At 46.0% G+C, this 22,086-nt stretch overlaps 1 protein-coding gene across 4 annotated transcripts in view; it reads right to left on the bottom strand.

The window, feature by feature from the left end:
* tnikb (TRAF2 and NCK interacting kinase b) overlaps window positions 1–18,249 on the bottom strand; it is a 52,299-nt gene extending 34,050 nt beyond the window's left edge. The window contains exons 1-2 of one of the 4 annotated variants that reach the window (XM_062521823.1): window positions 17,816–18,249; window positions 8,346–8,411 (exon numbers count right to left, since the gene is read on the bottom strand). In XM_062521823.1, the coding sequence (XP_062377807.1) occupies window positions 8,346–8,411; window positions 17,816–17,872 (123 nt within the window). In that variant the 5' untranslated portion in view covers window positions 17,873–18,249. The remainder of the gene's footprint in view (window positions 1–8,345; window positions 8,412–17,815) is intronic. The other 3 variants (XM_062521824.1, XM_062521822.1, XM_062521825.1) reach the window with 3 other exon arrangements.
* Window positions 18,250–22,086: the final 3,837 nt, after the last annotated feature.

Below are 22,086 nucleotides of genomic sequence, written 5' to 3'. Positions count from 1 at the left end.
CAGACGAAACAGATCCCCTCACACAAAACGTAAACACCTGTGCAAGACAGGTTTTTAGCATCTTTATTCACAGCCCCTCTATTACCGTCTTGTAAAAGGAAGTAAAAAAGGAAGTGTAAAAAAAGGAAGTGGGGACACAGATGACTTGATCTGTGGTTAATTATGCAGAAGGTGAAATGAGTGTTTAGCTCAGCCACCAAATGAAATGAACATCACCCCATCCCACCCCCCCCCCCCCCAACAGCAGACACAGACACAGACGCAGACAGACACAGACATCACCTCACCAGGCAGCCTGGTATAGACGGACACATGATGGACTGCGGACGTGAACAGACTGTTCTCTCCTCACCTAGCCTCTCGCTGGCCCTGTCTGCATGTCATTACATAATCAAAATAATTACTCATCATCATAAAGCGCCGTAATTAGAGAAGGATTTTTTTCTTCACCTCTTTTCTCCTTCCAAATAAAAGAAGTGAGATTAACCTTTAGTTATGCGGTGTGTGTGTGTGTGTGTGGGGAACTATGCGGTGAGAGCCTTTCTGTAGATCTGTTTACGTCTGGATGTGCTTGTCTGTGTGTCTGTGTATGTTTTGACCGTGTGATGTGATGCAACAGTGTTTTTGTCCCTGTGCGCAGTGTTAGTGTTTGTCTATTTGCATGCATTTGTCTCCATGCATATGTGTTCGTCTGATCATTTGAATGTGCGAATTTGTATTTGTCTCATTGTGTGTGTGTGTGTGTGTGTATGTGTGTGTGTGTGAGAGAGAGAGAGAGAGAGAGAAGGAAAGAGAGAGAAAGTGTGTGTGTGTGTGTGTGTGAGTATCTGTGTGTGTGAGTATCTGTGTGTGTGTGTGTGTGTGTGTGTGTGTCAGTGATGCGCGGGCTGATCCAAATCGAGCGGGCGACCGCGGTCACCCGCGGTCACCCGCGGTTATGGGTCAAGAAAAAATATTTTTAATGATATTCGGGTCATGTTTGGTCGGGTCGGTAAAAATATATGCCGTTAATTTTTTGTCATTTATATCGTACATAATTGTCTTTAGAAGACAAAGAAATAATTTGCAGCATTCCCACTGAAACGCGATTCTATACCCCACATTTTGTCACGAACATGTAGAAATGCACTTGTTGTTTCTGCGTAGACAGACCCTCGGCTACACTTGACATGCAGTTGTGTTCTGTTCTCAGAGCATATGCTTTCTCTGTCTATGGTCTCTGTCTCAATTGTTATGAATGAGCATGTAATGTGCGTCCTTGCGCAACTTATAAAGTGGCTCGTTGGAAAGCACCACGTCTGCTCTTTCGATCAATAAAGGTTTCGAGCAATAAAGGTTTCATCTCGCTGCAATTTATAATCACGGAGCAATGACGCACTCAATCGGGCTCTATGGGTTTTGGTTTTTGTTTTGGTCCATTGATGAAGACGTTAATAAAGAGTTTCTTAATAATAGCCTATTCTATGCCTGCATTTCATGCTTGGGAGAGCTTCAAGGCATTCATGTGAGGAACGGCTGAAACAGAATTTGTAGCCTATAGGAAAATCCTTAGGCTAATTATGTTCAATGTTGAGTCAAATAGCCTCATTTTTGGATGAATGCTGACACGGAACAAAAAAAGGTAGACTAAATGCATGTTTCCCAAATTCTGAGCAATTATAGGCTATATATAATTAGGCAATGTATATTATTGTTTTACATGCATATGAGATACCAAATTTGCGTAGCTCAATGAAGCTACGACTAAGTTAGACTACTTTTTACAATAAGCGGGTCGGGAAGCGGGTCGGGTCCAGTATTTCAATAATTATTTTTTGCGGTCCGAGTTGCGGTCGGGTTAGTTGTAGACGGCGGGGCGGGGCGGGTCGTTCAGACACGTACCCGCGCATCACTGGTGTGTGTGTGTGTGTGTGTGTGTGTGTGTGTGTGTGTGTGTGTGTGTATCCTCTCGGTGCGTGTCTGTATGCCTTTTTCCCTGTAACGCTGTTGGTAAAGGTAATGCTGCTGTGCAGCCTGTTGTCTGGGTCCATTGCTCTGCTGTTTCATCATGGTGCCCGTGTGAGAGAGTGCCCTCCTCTCCTCTCCTCGCCTCGCCAGCGCAGAAACTCCATCACCAGCAGGCTGTCTGGCAGTGGTCACGCAGTCACGTGTTTCTGTGTCTGTGTGTGTCAGTGTGAGTGTCAATGTGTGTATGTGGGTGAGATAGAGAGGGAAAGAGACAGAGGGAGAGAAAGAGAGAGAGAAAGAGTGTCTGACTGCGTGTTAATGTAGTGTGCATGCCCGTGCCTTTTGTTTCTCATGCTTTTCAGCTATGATCACAAGACTGTGGGATATGACTGAAAAATAGGAAGTCACAATTAATCTTCCCCCCCCGTCTGCATGGCAGTTAAGTCAGGGTGCAACAGCGACACACACACACACACACACACACACACACACGCCCACACACACAACCACATATACACACTACTTCCCCTCTGTAGCCTAGCAACAAGGCTGGCAGGTTTGCGAGGCGGGCGGGCGGGCGGGCGGACGGGCAGATAGGAGAGGAGGAGGAGGAGGAGGAGGAAGAGAGGCTGGAGGAGGAGGAGGAGAGGAGACAATGAGGGTTCATGAATTTCACACTCTTGGCCAGACAGACTGCTGGGGCTGGTGAGGCATGCGACCTGCCACGACCCACACAGCACTGGTGCAGAGCCACACACACACACACACACACACACACACACACACACACATAACACACACATACACTGCCCAGAGATAAAAGCACTCTCAAACACAAGCCAGGGCAAGGATGGGGGGGCGGCTTACAGTCTAACATCCATACTCACACTACTGCACATACATATGCACATATAAATTAAATTCACACGTGCACCAGTGCAGCGCAGAGCTTAACTATGCATGCTTGCACACATGTAAGTACAGTACACACATGTAAAGGAGCACAACCATGCGTGTGTGTAGTGCTGTAGTGCTTATTTGCATGGTACCACTGCTCTTCTCACGTACAGTGTGACAAGTACATTTGTTGTATATTTAGCTCCACCAGCAGAGCTAGCGACAGCAGAAGGCAAAACCCGGTGTTTTTAAATGGAGAGAGCGCTAAAAGCTAGGCTAGCGACAGCAGAATGCAAACCCAGTGTTTTTAAATGGAGAGAGCGCTAAAAGCTAGGCTAGCGACAGCAGAAGGCAAAACCCAGTGTTTTTAAATGGAGAGAGCGCTAAAAGCTAGGCTAGCCGCCATTCCCTCCTTCACGCTCAGGGCAGAAGCGGCAACAGGGAGCGCCTGGTGATGGAGGAGACGGGGAGGCACAGGGGGTGGAGTAGAACAAGCGCTGGGCAAAACCTGGGCTCAAAATGTGCCGGATGATTAATGGGAGAGCGTGGCTGGGCACCGTTGACAAACGGTGTTTATCTTGCCAAGCCAGGCTGGCGGCAGAAAATCTTTTGAGAAGCTCAAGCGATCAGACCGCTGCTGCAACTGTCTGAAAAAAAGGCCGCCCTGCCTTCTCATACCTCCAATCTTGCCCCCACCTACTACGAGCACTTGCTTCTGTCTGTCGAACTCATTCATACATGGCTTTATCAGCCGTCTGTCTGTTGTAGGTCTGTCTGTCTATCTTTCCGTCGACATCAGCTTATCTGTCGACTTTTCTGCTGTCTCTCTCTCTCTCTGTCCCTCTCTCCTTCTCTGTCTATCTCTCTCTCCCGCTCTCTCTCTGTCAATCTTTCCCCCGGTCCGTCCTGCTCTCTCAAATGGCATGTGAGCCTGGAGACATGTGGCCGTGATGCGGCACGCTCTGACCCAGAATCCATCTCTCTCTCTCTCTCTCTCCGCGCGCTCGCTCGCAACACACCGCGCACACTGGGGCATCGTCTTTTAATGGAGCTCCCAGCCTCCCCGAGATGCCATGCCAGAAAAGAGGAGCGCCCGCCTGGGATTTCGCCCAGCGCACATTTCCAAAGCCCCGGCCACTCACCGAATGACCCATTAGGGCCTGACCATAAAAACCAATGGACAGGCAGCATATAGCACTCATCGCACTGGACGTGTTAGACTCGGGACATGGCAGTGACTCACGAGGCAGGCCTACCCATCCCAAACCACAATGAGCCCCACTGTCTTCTAATGATAGCACAGCAGCACCTGGGATGATGCAACTTAATGTGAATCCAGAGCACACTGCCTAGGCATCCTCTTCTTCTGCTTTAGCTGCCTCACCCTCGTTGAAAGGAGAGTAGGACAGGGAGAGAGAGAGAGAGAGAGAGAGAGAGAGAGAGAGAGAGAGGGAGCTACAGAGAGATGGAAAGCAGGTTGTGAATGGCTGAGAATGTGTCTTGTCCGTGCATGTGATATGTGAGTGTATGTTATTGAGCAAGTGAGTGTGCTTATGTGAATGAGGGTGCACATGTGTGTATGTGAGTTTGTACTGTATGTCCGTGCGTGTGTGTGTGTGTGTGTTTTTTTAAGTATGCATGTGAGTGCAGGAGAGACTGCAGCTATACAACTCCAGTGTGAAACAGCCCCGCTCAGATTAACCCAGTTCCACCGCTGCCACTGACTCGGGCAGACGCTCGGAGCAGCGAGCAGAAAGCAGCGAGCAGAGAAAGAGAGAGAGAGAGAGAGAGAGAGAGAGAGAGAGAGAGAGAGAGAGAGGGAGAGAGAGATGAGCAGAGCAGCGAGTGGACAGGCTCTCCCGTTACGCAAGACCAGATAGAGCCCACTGAAGCTGGGTCAGCCGCACCAATCCATTCTGTTTAACGAGCCAGTTTCAGCGGGGAGGGGAGAAAAAAAAAAGAAAAAAAAGATGGGCTTTATTATTAACCAGAGAAGCACAGCGGCAGCCACTCCTCTCCACGACCCCTTCCCCCACACCAAACACAGCAGAGCAGAGCGGAGTGGAGTAGAGTGCAGCACAGCACAGCACAGCACAGCACAACGCCGCTCACCACAGCACAGCGTAGCACAACCAAATGGAGCAGGGCACCGAAAGAGCCACGGGGCTTCATCAATGCAAACGCACAGGGTAGAAAACGAGCTCCTTTTTTCTCTTTCTTTGAGCGGACAAATATCACAGATCCTGAAAGGGAGAGGGGGGAGAGAGAGAGAGAGAGAGAGAGAGAGAGAGCGTAGCTCTTCGTTGTCAGTGAAGCGGATTTACATTCTTGGGTTGTAAAAGAGTCTGCTTGATTCAAGAGGGAGAATAACATTTCTTGTGAGAAAAAAAAAAGAAAGCAGGAGGAGGATTTCCGCGCATCTAGTCATCTTATTTTGAATCAGCAGGCTGACTCTTCACAGAGACTATCTCCTGCGCTTTCCCTTTGACAGCTTCCTCTGCCAGTTCTCTGCGACGGCATCTGGCTATTTATTTCAACTGCACAGTGCTTCCAAATGCATATTAAAAGATACAAGAGAAGAAGCGACTGACATTTCTTTTCACCAAGAGCGCTAATTGAAAACCTTTCATTTATCATCGCATTGCCAAGGCGAATCACTCGCTCATAAACTGTATTCACGTATGCCACATTCATCTCTCACAATGTGCCTCACACTGATGGCAATACAGCACTAGCTCTGCTGATAGCTTCAACAGCACCATTTGATCAATGAGTGGAGCGCGAATCTTACTCAGAGAAGAGAAGTAAGATGATCCTTCAGGAAAAATCTGTCACTTCCGTGGGTTAAGAATAGGAAACGAGTTAGAACGTGTTAGAAAGCTCTCTGGCACTCAAGTCACATGTATTAACATGTAGGGATGAAGAAATGACAAGTCGCCCACAAGCCAATGATCTGGGCGGTTCTTGTGACATTTTTTCCCTCATCCTCAGGCAGATAAGGCCACACAAGGACGCTTGCGCTAACTACACAACGGGCAGCCAAACAGCACCAGGGCCTGATGGGAGTTATTAGACGGCGACGCGCCAACACAAAGTCAGGAACAGGGACCTATGACTCGGAGATAAAACCCGCTGTTGTTCCTGCATATTAAAACAGAGATTTGTTTTGGCAGCTCAGGGAAGCCTTTGCGACCGGGTTCACAAGGTCGGGTTTGGTTGACAGTCATCGCATTGGCATTAATATTTATAAACTGTGTGTTGCCTTGATTTGTTATCCCTTGCTATCTTCCTTTCTTTGTCTCCCTCTGTTTCTCTTGGCCATCTCCTCGTGCCCGTAGTGCGCAGTCACTGCAATCATATTAAGGATGTCATGTCTGACGTAACCCCCCCCCACCTCTCCCTACTTTTATCAAAATGATTTCACATGCTTCAGACATCCTCTGACCTTTCGGAAAAACACTCACTGCCTCTTCGCCGACGACGACGAAGCCGACAATTTCCACCACTTGCACGACTGCGGCTTTGTGCACGCGGCTCTCTGCATTATCTGGACAATGGGTGTGATTTGGTGCCTTTGATCTTACCCTCTGACAACCGACACTCTAAACAGGACTGTTGTTTGCCACTGGGCTTGTTCGTGGGGGGAGAAAAAAAAAAGACTACTGCCCCTGTGCCCCTGGAAGGCGAGATGCTTATTTGTTTTTCTTGCTTAAAAACCCGACATGACTCAGACCTCCACGTCCAGCTGCCAAAGGGGGGGGCAACCTGAGACTCAATCCACCATGCAGAAATGTGAGAGGACATGAAGGACCGTCCAGAAAAGAAAGGGGGGGGCAGGAGGGGGCATCTGTAATCTCTGTTGGCTGTTTGTGGAGGTTTGTAGAGATTAGGGGAGTATAAGAGGTGCCAGCACAAAGGTGCTCTCTCAAGTGTGAACAACTGCATTGAGGAGCCCTATGCAGTATCTCAGCTCCATCAGCAATCTCAGCAGTTGTAGGGAGAGAGAGAGAGAGAGAGAGAGAGAGAGAGAGAGAGGCGGGGGGGAGAAAGAGAGCGAGAGAGTGAGAGAAAGAGAGAGAGAGAGATCTCCTGGGCTTTGCTGTCACAGAACTGGGTCAATGTCATCTGAAATAAGTTCTCAGAACCAGATAGCACGTTGCTGGGCACTGTTTCAGCACAGCGGCAGCTGTTATGGCATCCATTTCCCACGTCACCCCTCACTGTGAAGAGTGTGAGGTGCAATGATAAGTTTGTCCATTCATCTGCAGGCCTACGCGCAAGTCGGTACAAATCACAGCAGATGACCCAAAAAGGGAGTGGAAAACGTCTGATGGAGGCTCTAATGATGTCTCATAAGCTTTGACACCCTGATGCACGTGTGAATCACACACACTCACACACACACACACACACACACACACACACACACACACACACACACACACACACACACACACACGCACAAATGTGATCACCCCGGGGAGTCCAGTTGAAAATGAGCCTTTTAGCAAAATCAAGCATATTTACAGTAACCATAATTGCTATCCACTGCCCCTGTCTGCAACCACAACCCCCATCTCTCTCTCTCTCACACACACACACACACACACACACACACAAACACACACAGAGATCCTTTCAATGGCTTGCAAATCCTGTCAGTAACAGTCTGACACAGCAAACACACTCATAGAGCATTTTACTGTGATTTGCCCAACACTGATCAATGATGCTGACTGTCAGCATTGATCAGGGAGCTGTGCCGTGTGAGAACAAGGCCAGTTAGGGGCTGAGGGTGGAGGGGGACATGACTGATGCATGTGCTACATCACCAGGGCCTCGGCTGCAGCGGTAAACTCCGCCACAGCGGTCCCTGCCACTTCCTGTGTAAGCACTCGGGCCTGACATTAGCTGGCACTGTGCACACGGGTCAGCTGAAATGGATGTCTGCTGCATACGTGCACTTTCATTTTCCTCTCACATAACGCCATACGTCGTACTGTTCAAGTGAAAATACAACCGCACAACACAAGTTAGCATGCACAAAAGGCACACACAGAGCTCTTTAACCAGCACAGTGCACACGTTTTGCACACTTTCAATATCTGAGAGACTTGTTTAAACGGTAACTAGGAGGACAGTTGGTGCGACGGGCTCCTGTTGAAAATCACTCTCAAAAGCCCCCTGAAGCATAGACAACACATAGGTCCTGACATGCTCCTGCATTCCTGAGCCTAGAGCTGTTCTGTTCTACGCTGCGGGCAGGTACATGCACTGACAGGAGGGCCTGAGAGCTGTGAGAGGTGGCCAATGATACGCCTGAGAAGAAAAAAAACTGTGCCAACAGGAATAGAAGGTGAGAAGGACCCATGATTAACCTTCTCCAACCAACCTTTGCAGTGGAGTGTAACTGTGAGCTTGGAATAGTTTATGTTTCTAGGGGACTGAATTACAGGGCCATCTTGGAAGTTTACCTGGAGTTGGATAGGGGAGGGTCTTACCTTGTATACTTGACCATAGGTTCCATTCCCAACCAGTTCCACCAGTTCAAATATGCCTGCAGGGTCCTGTGAAGACAAAGACAACAGGGGTTAAAAGAGCCTGAAACCAGCACTGAGTTTCTAAAGCACAGAGCACTGACGGCTCATTAACTCATAATTTGTATGCCAGACCATCTAACGACACGCCACAGCATGCGGAGAGTTACGGCTTGGGAAAACTCAGTCTTTCAGATAGTTTGATACCAGCTATCTTAATCTTTGCTCTCTAAAAAAGGCCATGCTTGTAGAGTCTAGTTGGGGCTTCTAAAAGAGCAGGATCTCTTCCTTGACAAGGTGAGTCACTCTCAAAAGATGTCAGACTCATCAACATGTCAGACTAGATTCATCATCATCAAATCCCATAACACTCCCACACCAAATGTTATTTTATCTTTAAAAGTATTATATAACCCAACTCTGACAGAACCTACATCATGTTCTTCTGCACAAATCAGAGTTTTTGTTAGAGGAAACCTAATTATGCAGGAATATAATATACTAAACATGAAATGACTTAATCAATACTACAGTCTAAACTTGGTACAAAGCAAATGCCTTAATCAAATCTGTGGTGAAAACTCCAGTCTAAGATTTACGTTGAAAGGCAACTCTCAGTAAATGATGAGTCAGAGAACACCTTTGCCATTGTTCCCGCAAGTTCTCCATTTCTCTCTCTAACTTCCTCATTCAACTGTATGGTTCAGAGTCAGACAATGTTCTAAGGGGTCAACAAGCCACTAGACTACTGTACAGACAAATAGTATGACTATCCTATAAGAGGACTTCAGTAAGGATTTCAGTAGGTGGAAAACCAGTTCTCAATCACCAAAACGTTTGTGTTCGGCGTGTCTGTTTCAGCACAATCCATCTGTCATTAATACAGTTGTAGGGCTACAGAGCCAAATTGAGTGAAGTACAACCCCGCCAAATAAAATAAATGAACCAGAATTATGTGTAAAGCTTCTCTAACAATGAGCGGGGCAGGATAGGTTGCCATGGCAATCCAACAATAGCTGCCATTGATTCAACTCACAGGAGATGGAGAGGAGCCCTTCAACTTTGTCATACACTTCCATTCTCTCAACTAAGCCATAGCGGGTAAGGAAAAGGAAGAAGACAGGCAAAAGAGGAAGCAGGTAAAGAGGACGGAAGATAAGAGAGAGGAGGGGATTGAAAACTTGGGGAAGAAAGAGAGACAAGACCAAAAGGCCCTCTTCTGCAGGTGATTTCAGAAAGCAGCGCAGCTAAAAAAAAAAAGTGCTTAAGGTTGGTGCGTTGGAATTATCCCGCAGCACTTTTAAGAAGACATGCCTGTCAGTCTGTTCTCCAGATATTCGGGCCAACATTCAAGAGCACCCAAGCCTCCAGAAGGGTGGCACAGACGTCAAATGCAGATGTTTATTTTGAAATAAACATGAGGGTTTTTTTTACGCTGCCGAGGGATTACAGGCGGGAGACTGCGGAAGGCCGAGCTTAGCGGGAATCTTTCGAGCCGAGCGTGACTTCTAACGCCCAGTCACTAAGTCCGTGTGGTTAAACTAGGTCAGGCGAACGGCCGGTCCCTCAATTTTGATTCAGACAGCAGGCTCTCTCTTTTCCGACATGACGTCACGTGCACTGCCACAGACTCACATCAGCAAAGACCCCCAGGGGCTGATGGGTAAAGGGAGCCGCCCCCCATCTGTCCCGCTTTAGATGGTTCACAGAGAGGGGAGCGTGAAAAAACTCTACCCTCGTCACACATAGTGACACAAGCTCGTGATACATCTACCTGAAAAGAACCGCGATGCAATAACGACGAACTAATGAACTGCTAATGATGACATACTGATCACTGAGAGCCCCTCTATTACAGCAGGTTAGAAATGAGCAGCTTTGCCAGAGACACATTTCAGTTCAGCTGAATTCATTTCCTGTGATGTCAAAGATCACTGACATTTATTACATAGCTACTAATACTTACAAAATGACTGCAACAACCATTAATCTGGTATTAAAAATACTTTTATGTTGTATGGTTCGACTTGACCTGACCTTTTTAAAAAAAAAAAAAAAAAAAACAACACTAGCTACATCATCCGGGCGCACATTCTAACCCAGCACTAAATAATTCATGACCTGGGATGAGAGGAGGTGTATGGACCTATGCCATGCCTGAGCATCTATTCTGAGGGGGATTATTGTGATGTGATTTGCTCCCCAAAGCTATTTCCCTCCAATATGCCATCAGGCAGATGGGCTGTGCCAACCAGCCTCCATCAGGACCTCTGGCCTCAAGCAAGCAGAGGTCATCTAAGCACCTGAACAGAGATTTCAGACGGCTGATTTCAGCTCATTCCGCTACAGTGCACACCATGCGGATGGCAGTCTCCATCTATCCCTCATATTTGGTGGATGTCAGCTCTCTACGCAACAAACTCGGATTGCAACAAGTTTAGATGGAATAAACAAATACCTAAAAAAAAAAAACAGGAAAAGAGGGGGGAAAGAAATCCAAAAACGACCAACATCAATCTGAGGCTGTGAAGTGAGGAAGCTAGAGAGCCATGCCTCCCACTGCCTTGTCTCTAACAGGAGCCTGATTTCCCATGGTGGCCCTGGGAGTGTGTTCAGTGGCTTTAAATTACACGCCATTACAGCTGTTCCTTCCTCCATTACAGGGAAATAACACCATAACTCAGGCCGCTCCGAGGAGCACAACGCTGGGGCAGGGAGAACAGAGGCAGGCCCCCGCCACTCTCCAGAGGGCAACACCTCAGGCGGGCATGACAACAGGCAGAGGAGCTGCCATAGAGCGCTGCCAGCTAACGCTGGCACAAAGAGGGGAGACGGGAGCTTTGATGGATGGGGCGATCACCGTGGCACTTGCGCTAGGCTAGCTGAAACTTTCTATTGGAAAATGTGAATGACATGACCGGGCCAACTGCCTCAGACACGATCCATCATGTGGAATGAAGAGAAAAGCGGGGATATTTTTTTTGTGGCTCTTTGTTTTGGGGCTGGTGATCCCCCATCTTAACATGTGCCTGTTTGTTTGTTTTAGTGGTTGAGTCAAAATGGCTGTTGTATTGATTCTACTGTATGCTGCTATACTTTCTCCAATTTAGGTTATCTACAAAAAGTTCTTCTATTCTCTTGCACAGAGGGGACCAAAAGCCTGGAGATTTCAGCAGCTAATTAAAACTAGAAATGTAAATCTTAGCGAAGCTCAGAGTATTTACAGTGTTTGTTAAAAAACTGGTGTGGGTTAGTGGAATCCTTTCATGTCGCAAAGACCAAACAACCCACGACAACCCAAACAACCCACTCGACAGCTAAGTAGCCGTAGCTATAAACGAAATCTCAGTGAGACGCAAACAATGAAGTGGAGCGTCTCCATCTGTCGCGAGATGAAGAGAATCAGAAGTGCACCTCTGCTCTAACCACGGACCAGCTCAGCCCCTTCACCCAAAAGACAACAAGACAAAATGGAGGCACACATATGTGCGAGGCAAGTGCAGGCAGTAAAAAAGTGTGTCATCACTGACAGAGCTCCAGGACAAGAGGACAAACACAGGCCAATTATCACTCAGGCATGCTGACACCTGAATGGACCTGTGAGGATCCGCTCTGCACTGGACAACTGCATCTAACAATGCATCCTGGGACTCTGATGCAATACACATTTTGCTGAATTCAGAAAATGACCCCTTGCAAGCCTCTGGCTGTCGTTTCAGTGTGTACACCCAGACAAACTGGTATACACAATCCTCGCCCTGTAAATAGAAAATATAGTAGCTTGGACTAGGGCTAAACAATTAATCGATTTAAAAAAAAAAAAAAATGCATTTTGAACTAATAAGTGATTGTGAAGGCTGTAATCAATCATGCAACTCACAACTGTGAGGCTAATCACATTGCATGTATGATTTTTAAACTCATCAACTCATAAACTGTCATCCCCCATGTAACAGACTATCCAGCTCACCGATCAGACATGCAGAGAAGTGGTTGCTGCTAAATTAGTGCAGAAGAGGAGTGGCTCTTTGATTATTTGGGAGTGTTTCAAGTTTCCCAGAAGTCATGAAGGACCTACAAACAAACAAAGGCAGGTTACCATGCACCATCGTTGAGCAGTTGCTGCGCACCAAGGCAAAGCAACACGATGAATTTGTCCTAACATTTAAAAAGGAACCATAGGTAGCAGCATGATAGATGTAGGCCTACTACAGCAAAATAAAAGCAGAAGTATTGCTGGTCTTGACCAACAGAACAAGACTAAGCAAATAACAGGAGTCATCTGAGTAAATTTTGGAAGCATATAATTCCATTCTCGCCCTTGGATTGGTAGATATGTATGTATTGTATGAAATGCATTATGAACTGAAGCTTGACTATAACATTGCAAATCACATTCCCTATATCTGCTGTAGGGAATCAGCTACTTTCCCCAAATAGTTCAACCCTAGCCTGAACTGAACCATCAAGAATTCCTGCCAATCAACACTGCTTCAGGGGCATGGAAGGAAGGGGTGTCGTTTGATGAAGGCTGTCAAAACAGGGTTCATCTGAGAAGAAAAATGTTCTTCACCTCTGTAATTATTTACATACATTAATTTGGCACATGTCTTCATCCAAAAACAAGTTAGGATTTTTTGGGGTTTCTGACTGTGTCTGTGGGTATTAAATAATTGATGCCTGCCCCACTCAGAAATGAACTTTTGACCCTGGTAGAAAATGACAGTTAAGATTACGCAGGACTCTTGTCACCCTCTCCACACTTGTTTGGGAAACAAGGTTATGGAACACAGTGGTCGGTTAAGACCATCGGTGACACACACTAAGCGGTATGCTCTCCCTTTTATAACACACATACTGTACCTTTAAAAGACACATGCTTATTTAGTTGTATATATGCGTGTGTATTTAATGTTAACTTATTATCTTGAAGTGTTAATTATTGTTAATTCATTACATCTGTACCTGTAACCATAACTCAGATGCAGATGCATGTATACTATCTACCCTCAACTGTTTGGTTTTTTATGTGGTCATGACGGTGGGTGGAAGCACTGTCATTTCCATTCTTATGGATGAAGTAAACTTGACTTGACTTGACTTGGTATTGTTAGTGTGTTGCTCTGCCACGCTGGAAAATGCCTGTAAAAGCTTGTGTTGAAAGAATCCACAAACTCTCCATTTGGCACTTGTGAACTTGCTGTGATTCTTTAACCGAAAATGGAATATTGACCTGGGAGTGTTGCGCAAGCTGTCTAAGGGTCTCCTGAATTCACAACCCCACCCTAAGATTCAACATTCCCATTAAGCATATCATGCTGGTTATCTACGGTACACTGCAAGCGTTTTTTTTTTTTTTTTTTTTAAGGAGACCTGTCACATCTTTCTTTAATCTTAGTACTTCACAGTCGCCTTGTTATATTATGCCACACTAGCAAAAATCAGTGTGAAATGAATGTGGCAACATCAGGAATTCAAAAGTGAATCCTTGTAATGTGTCATAGGGTGTTTGTGTGTGTGCCTGTGTGTGTGTGTGGGGGGGGGGGGGGCAAGTATGGCATGAGGTTTACCTTGTTTTATCTAGCACATACAGTAGGAGTGAGTTTGCCTTGTCATATATTGTGAATTTATATACTAAGTGTTGCAAAACATAAGGGGATAGTGAAGGGCATTTGAATGGAGTTATGTGGCTCATGGGTTGGTTTGACCTGACTAATACCGGTCTTAACACAACTGAATAATCTGTCTCCTGTTTTTACTATCAACTTCTAGTCTATGAGTCTCCTCCAGTTTAATTTCTGTTACAGCAATGCAACAATTTAGACAGTTCATGACCCTCAAATCTGCCCGGCTGTGTCTTCTGTTAAAAAAAAAAGAAACAATTACATTCTTTCCAATTCAAGGTCATCCAAAGCCTCTAATCCCTTGGCATTAAAACTTCTGTCGTGCCTTTCAAAACAATACCCCATTTGGCACGGTCTCCCGAAAGTGGAAGAAGCACAGCAAACGGTAAAAAATAAAAATAACCTCAGATGTGGGGATCCGTTCCACATGAACATCTGTCTGCTTCAAAACAATAGTCACATGATCACATGATAAGCCACACTCGTTCAGAAAAAAAAAATGCTGCTGGGAAAGCTGCCCGCTCATTCTTTAATAATACACATTGTTACAATTGACCTCAAAGATCCACTGAAATGTCTGTGCAGACTGAATGAAGACATGAATACATCTCTACTCATTCAGCATCACCATCTGCCAACGCTGAATATCTTCCCCGTACAATGAGCCTGCCGTCGGGGACTGAGACAGGTAATCTGTTACTGTGCCCAGCCATTCACTAATCAGTCAGCAAACAGGCCACAGTGAAAAATCCGGACCGCCCTCACAAGAAGTGCCATTCTGTTCCTCCACCGACACCGGGCACGGCCACAACGGAGCGCGAGGAAGATTAATATGTGCACGGCAGCGCTAATGGAGATGGTGGTGCTGCTGCTGTTGCTGTTGCTGCTGCTGCTGATGATGATGATGGTGATGATGGTGATGCGGAGTGGGCTAAACAACGCCGCAGCTCAGCCCCGGCTCCTTCCTTCTGACAGCCACCCACATTCCTTCTTGGCGCAGGAGAGCGAGCATTAAGAGTTTCCAGCGTGCGCAACGAAGGAGTACATGCTGCTCGGTGCTTGAGTAACATGGCCCTGGGGCCTCGAGCTTCCAGAGTCATCAACCGGAAAAAAAAAAAAAAATACGCCGGGCTGGGGTGGAGGAGCTGGGGGTGGGGGGGCTTTGCAGACAAATATGGTCATGTAGCTTGTCACTCCCTCACTCTCTCTTTCTTTCTCTCTCTCTCCCTCACTCTCCTTTCTCTTTCTCTCTCTCTCTCTCTCTCACACACACACACTCTCTCCCTCTGTCTTTCTCTCCACTGACAGCTCTCGGAGAGGTCCGCTCTTGGCGGCATTAATTATTCACAAAGCAAAAATGTATGCCTGGCTTTTGTGTGCCTCCCATGTTTTCAAAACACGCCGAGCACAGGCACAGTTCTGCGCCACCACCGACAGCTCTGTTCTTATCTTCAAAGATTAATGTTCCCGGCTGTATGCAGGAAAACGACTCCTTTGTTTTGGTGACACAATCAAACGCTCATTGGTCAGACAGGTGAGGACTTGAGCACTACGCACCATCCCACACAGCCATGGACTATATTGACAAAGCGACGCAGCTTCGAGAGTGTCGGTGTCAAGACACATTCGCCGCTACATGGGAAGGCATGTCTACTGCTGCGTTTGTCTATCTTGAGCTGTCCCTGATCTCTCCGCTCTTCCAATCGTTCTCCTCTCTAAGAGGCATCTGTCCATCGGTCTACTTTGTGCAGCGTCGAGCGTGTGTGTGTGTGTGTGTGCAACATCAAAATGCTTCCCCAGCTAAGCCAAACCTTGCGCTCTGCCTCTAGATGACCTATTTTCCACTGGCACCACTGATCCAGTGAGAGCAGGGAGCAGAGAGCAGCTCGTGGGCAACGGCGAGAAGGGCCAAGGCCACCGTTTTCAAATCACGCCGTGATGTAATTGCACACTCTCCACTTTAGATGTAGCGCAAGAGAGAGAGAGAGAGAGAGAGAGAGAGAGAGAGAGAGAGAGAGGGAGAGAGGAGCCTGTGAGGTCAAAAAAACAACAGAAAGAGGTGCTGAGCATGCCAAACACCCACACGGAGAGGAGTGTGGCTGTGTGCTAAATGGAACTAAGCTCATTTAGGTCAGAGGGACAGGAGCCAGGTTGCACTAATGTTCCAACACCACCACTGGCGTCACCACTGGCGTCGACTCGCAGACAAAAGCCATTGGTGGGTGCTGCCCATTGTCCCCTAAAAGTCCATGAAAACCTGACACTGGCTAGCGAAACACTGTGAAGATGCAAAATCATCAGACCGTCGCGTAAAATGGGATTTCGTGTGTCTGTGATTTAATGGTGATCATTCAGACAGTATCATTCAGCAACTACTGTATGACATTTTTGCTCAGAAATCAAAGATGAGGAAAATAAACTCCCGATCAACATCATGCACCTCAAACCATACATTGCTCTCTTGAGGAATACTGTTCTACTGTTCAAATGAAGGGTTGCAAATGTTGCCTAATACCTGCCTAATACCTGTCCAATCATGCATAAGGCAGTTAACAGGGGGCTGTATTCAAAAGCCCCATATACCCCTGAGAATTCATTCAAAAAAATATTACTACAGTTCAGTTCACTGGGGCAAAAACCTCACAAACAGTCCAACACCCAAATGCACTCGCTACAACGCCCATCGTGCCCAGACTTGACTCGAGTGTTGCAGGTAAGATCACGTTGCGTAACTAACGTGCCTGATGTCTACGGTGATGCGCGGTCTTTCATCTCACTGAATTCAGACACCGTGAATACCCAAGGAGCTGGATTGTCTGAGAAGCTTAGTCCACCGCGAGGCTTGTGGTCGGAGAGTGTCCACTCAGCCAGTGAATGTATGTCACAGTGAAATGATTTCTGAAAGGGGTGAACAAAAGAGAGACGCTGAGGCCGCAACTGCAATACTGCCACAGCAGGATTCTCTCAAGCCTACTGTACCATCTTTCCCCTATGTTTTTTTTTTTTTTGCTTACCGTTCGGGGCGGCGCAAGAAACAGGGTACATAACATCATGATAAAAACATACACCATAAGCATACTACGACATTGTGTTATAGAATAACGCGTACAGAATATAAAGGAATTCAGACACAACTAGGAAGAATTATTCAGATCATCACCGCGTAGAAGATGGAGAGCCAGCATAGGCTATTACCATTTCTCAAAATGTCCTACAATGTGAACGAGAACGTTGCAGGCAATGCATATGATAGGCTATAGCCTACGTCAGGATTCACATTTGCCCTAAATGTAAAAAGTGATCTCACTGTAAAAAAAAACAGTTATTTGACAAGACGTTACAATAACTCTACACAACGCGTGGGTGTTCTTCGTCTCAATTAGACAGCATTAGGCTACTAATAAACATGAATATATTACATGCTATTGCACGTGGTTTTGTCGAATGTTCTGCCAAAATAATACCACTTTATAACGATAATGCATCTTGGAGTGTTGTGTTGTATTGAGCGCAATATCGTGACGGTTTATCAATGAATTGAATCAGGTGTGAATTCATGTGTGACTGCAGGAATACCCTTCTTATTCACCATCGCATCATATCACCTAATAATTTAGTTGTGCAACGACAGATCTATGTTATAACCAACTGGTTTTGCCGTGTAAGACGCGGGTCGTAAGCTAGGTTGTAACATCTACAGGAGCGATCAGGTGCATGGCGCCGAGTATCAACCCCCATTTTGCCTACCATTAATGACAGAAATGCAGGACATATTCACGCACAGTGAAGTGGATTATTTTTGCTACTCACCCGCAGAGCCGAGAGGTCAATCTCGTCCAAACTTCTAGCGGGAGAATCGCTCGCCATGATTATCTTGCTTAATAAATTTCAAACAGATGACACCCAAAAATCATGTAGAGTGGGTCCAACATCCGTCTCGGCCACGGTGTTGAATCCTTGGCAGTAAGCGTACAACCTCCGGATGAAATCTAAAGGATGCCTGATAAACAGTCAATTCCCTCGTGATCCCGGAAAAAAATACCGAGAATGAAACCGAAGGACCAGTGTCTCATGTGCTACATTAACGCATGTATGAAGGACATGCTTCGCACCGTTTACATCGCCCAGATAAACTATAACAAAATCGGGCAAGGCACAGGCGCGCACATACACGCATATCCCGGCCCGGCGGAAAAGTGTCAATCACGAACGTTGTCGGGAGTGGTCAGGACAGGAGGCGGGCAGAACTCCTGAAGACTCCGGACGCCTACAGTGCCATTACACGCCCACCCACGTAAGGATCTGTACAACAGCAAGTAGCCTACACTTCTGTGAATGTAATGTCTGTCCACGGATATGGTAGCCTATTTTTGAGGGAATTTGTCTAGTGAACAGCTGGATTTCGTGACGGTTCGCATTTGCATGATTCAAAATTTGAATAGTCAAGGTGTGTCCGCCACGCTTTAACACTGTAGGTTACAGCCTGCAGCGTTGCAACATGCAGAAACAAACAGCTGCACATCGACAGCATGAAATGAACCTTCTTAACCTTGAGATGAACCGACTCTTTCCGGTGACCGTTCTAAAGTCCTCTCTCAACATCCACTGTCGTCAAACCAAATATAAACTACAATTTATTAGCCTATATAGCCTAGTTGAAAAGCACAATATCGTATAGTCTGTATTATGTGTATTCTGTTATAGACTATTTATATCCTAAAGCTACATCCCTCTCCGTGCGTGTGTGCGCACGCGTGGGTATGCATTCTGGAATAAATATTTCACCTGGTTTAGCCTAGTCCATGTTAAGAGAGGCTGAACAGTCTGTCAGGAGGAAGATGCATATATTTGGAGATTATCTGGGATGTGCTAAAAATAGCTTGATATAACAGAGCAGATCATATCAACACAACACACACCTAACCATTTATTCTGTAAGGGAATCTTGTAACAAAAACACTAAAGTGGATGACAAGCATACACAACACACATCAGTCATTCAAAGGATCAGCCACTTTAGACCTGCTAAGCAGACAGGCATTTATCCACAGGATCATGTGTATACCCAAGAGACTAGAGAGGCAGAGAGAGGCAGAGCTCACTGCAGAGGAGAACAAGCACTGGCACCATGTAGAAAACAGGAAGGCGTACAGCAGACAGAAGAAGCACTGAGCTACACAACAACACACACTTCCTCACACCTTCCGTTTATGTAAGCAGCTGGTTGTCATAAACCACCTCCCCCCTTCCTGTATGCATCGGCTCAGCTTGAAAACATCCTCTCTCTCTCTCTCTCTCTCTCTCTCTCTCTCTCTCTCTCTCTCTCTCTCTCTCTCTCTCTCTCTCCATGCTGTATAAGAATGTGTGGCAATGGTTTAATAAAGGAATGTTAAACCAATCTGTCGCAAGCAGTGAGTCTCTTATAAGGCTGCAGCCTGCAGTTCTCAATATGTTGATGGCAATGTCAGTTGTTTCCTGGTGAGATCTAACCCTTGAAATAAAAAAAAATAAAAAACTTTCTATCAAACGAATGTTTTCCTGTGGGCATCTTTGAAGATTTCAGAAATCGATTATGCGTACCGGTCCGTGACACAACTGACTGCCATCTAGTGGTGGGTCTTCTGACACTGGCAGGTTGTGAAAGTGGGGCACCATTCAAGAGAGAGAGAGAGAGGCACGCAGAAGATCAAAAGATGAAGCTATCGCATGCCGCTCCACACGCACCTGTGATGTCTCTACATACAGTAAATAGAGCCGATGCCTATGACAGTCAGGTAGAGAAAGAGTCAGAGAGAGAAAGATGGCAACACAGAGAGAGGGAGAGAGAGACAGAAAGAGAGAGAGCTGTTAAGGAATGGTAATCAGAGTGAAGGGCATTCATGATAGAGTGTGTATGTGTGTGTGAGTGTGTGTGTGTGTGTGTGTGTGTGTGGGGAGGGGGGTATTCAGTAATGCTTGTCTCCTATAGTGACACATCTGAATTCAGGCGTGAAATATCGTAGCATAATCAATCAGTGTGTCAGACTGGATGGATTTGGTTCCTGGGATATCACTGGACACTGTGTGCATCAGCTCAGCCTTTTCTCTTACTTCCTCACCGCTGCAAATAAACAGTTGGCTCTTGCAGTAAATTAGAATGGTAATGCAGGCTTCCTGACTCCTCCAGCTATGGTGTCTCATTAGCGGAATCAAAGACAAGAGGAGAGGTTCAGACACAGGAAAGCAGCAGAGGGGCACCATCATCTGACAAAGCACAGCAGCACACTAACAGTTTTCCTGTTCAAATGTGTCCCACTTGAAGCAATCCACGGACTCCGTTGTTATGTCCCTCGGAGCAGAAGCTCCAGAGGAGGTCAGGGCCTCACCCAAAAAACCTCACACCTCCCTGCCATGGGGAACCTTGCTCCTCGCTCTCATCAAAGACGTGCCAAAAACCGAATGTTCAACCCGAAGCCTGCAGCGGGAGTGTTTGTTGAGTATACGCTTAAAAGCAGAGAGAGGCCAATGTAGGTGCTGCCATACTCCATTCATCTCCCCCACCAAGACATGCCAGAATCCAAGCGCCACATTTCACACTTGACTTTCATGCTCACAGATCTAAGGGCTGGCACTCTGCTTTATTTATTTATTTATTTATTTTTTTGAAAGGACCTTTTTGTTTTGAACCTTGCAAGCTGATAAATCAGGTCACAGGCCAGCGGCTCGAGAAAAAAGCCGAGGGTGCTCGGGCAATAATCAATCACCTTCGCATTGATGATCTGTTGCAAACACTAGCATCTTGTGCTCCGGCTCCGACGCAGACCCACCACAAAAACAGACTGTGTTGTGGGAGAACAATGGCAACCTGTTTCAGGCCCAGAGGCTGTCAGCACCGCAGCAGCACACTCTGCAAGAGATATTGGGTTTCCAATGTCAGCTGGGACCGCACATTACGTAATTAGTCACACCAAGTCAGACGTGATTCACATGTGAGCTGGGTTTAATCAGGCCAGAGGATCAGGGGGAGAATGGAGGGCACTTCATAAAGCCTCCCAAACAAAGACATCAACAGGAAGAGGAAGAGAGCGAGCATACAAACCCACGGCGGTGTGTTTCTGCTCAATATTTTACAACCTTTGGTGGGAAGGTCTGCTATTAAATTGTTATTTGTTTTATTTTTGGAGGAATATTGTATCATGGGGAAGTCTCTAGATGATGAATTTCCTTGATGAAGTTTTACTGTAGATGGTTCTTTGTGATCCCCCATTTGTGAAGGGTTCATACCTTTTAAACAGAGATGGGAAAAATCAAAACATGTTTTAAAATAGATATGAAATATTGTCATTTTAGGTGTATTACTAGAAACTACAAAATACTGTAGCCATGCCATGTATCACAATAAAATACAGTATTTTTTGTATTTTGAAACCACTAAAATACTAACGGGAGCATGAAATAACTTTGCAAACCTTCAATATCTGTCTATTTAATCTATTCCTTCAACAGCACACTGATGCTGTTGATTAAGTGGACACTGTTACAGAACATCTTTCCTCTGGCCACGGGACATGCCATAAATCTACAAACAGTCAACAGATTAACTATACTGGCCTGCCTGTTACATCTCATAGCCTACAGTATATCACAACTGAACTGGTCAAGTGGTACAAATTGGAAACTCTGACATTGTCAATGCATGACCAGATTGCTTGATACTGCACTGTGTAATGCTGTCGAGCAAGAAAGATCATGTCCTTTTAGTTTGCTTCCAACTAACTGGGTAGCATGTAAGCGCTAAATGGAGTTATATCGGGGAAGATAAATATGAATATACTGTAGTGTTGCAGGTGATACATGGGGATACTTTTTGAGCAATCACATCCTTCGCCTCATGTGCTCCGATTGGATCATTCAAGTTCTCAAGAAACTTGAGGTTTGTGTGAGAAGGAGTGCGCTGTGTGTCAGCATCAATCAGAGGCTGCATTTATTGTTTTGCACTTTGCACTGTCCTCACATCACCAACAATATTTCACAGTATTTTAAGCTACAAAAATACACACCTGTAAAATATTTTGAGGGAAAATATGAAGTCAATTTAGTCA

The sequence above is a fragment of the Sardina pilchardus genome, chromosome 19 (assembly GCF_963854185.1).
Source record: "Sardina pilchardus chromosome 19, fSarPil1.1, whole genome shotgun sequence".
NCBI lineage: Eukaryota > Metazoa > Chordata > Actinopteri > Clupeiformes > Clupeidae > Sardina > Sardina pilchardus.
Note: the sequence above shows the minus strand (reverse complement) of the source record. Positions and strands in the feature narration are given on the sequence as shown.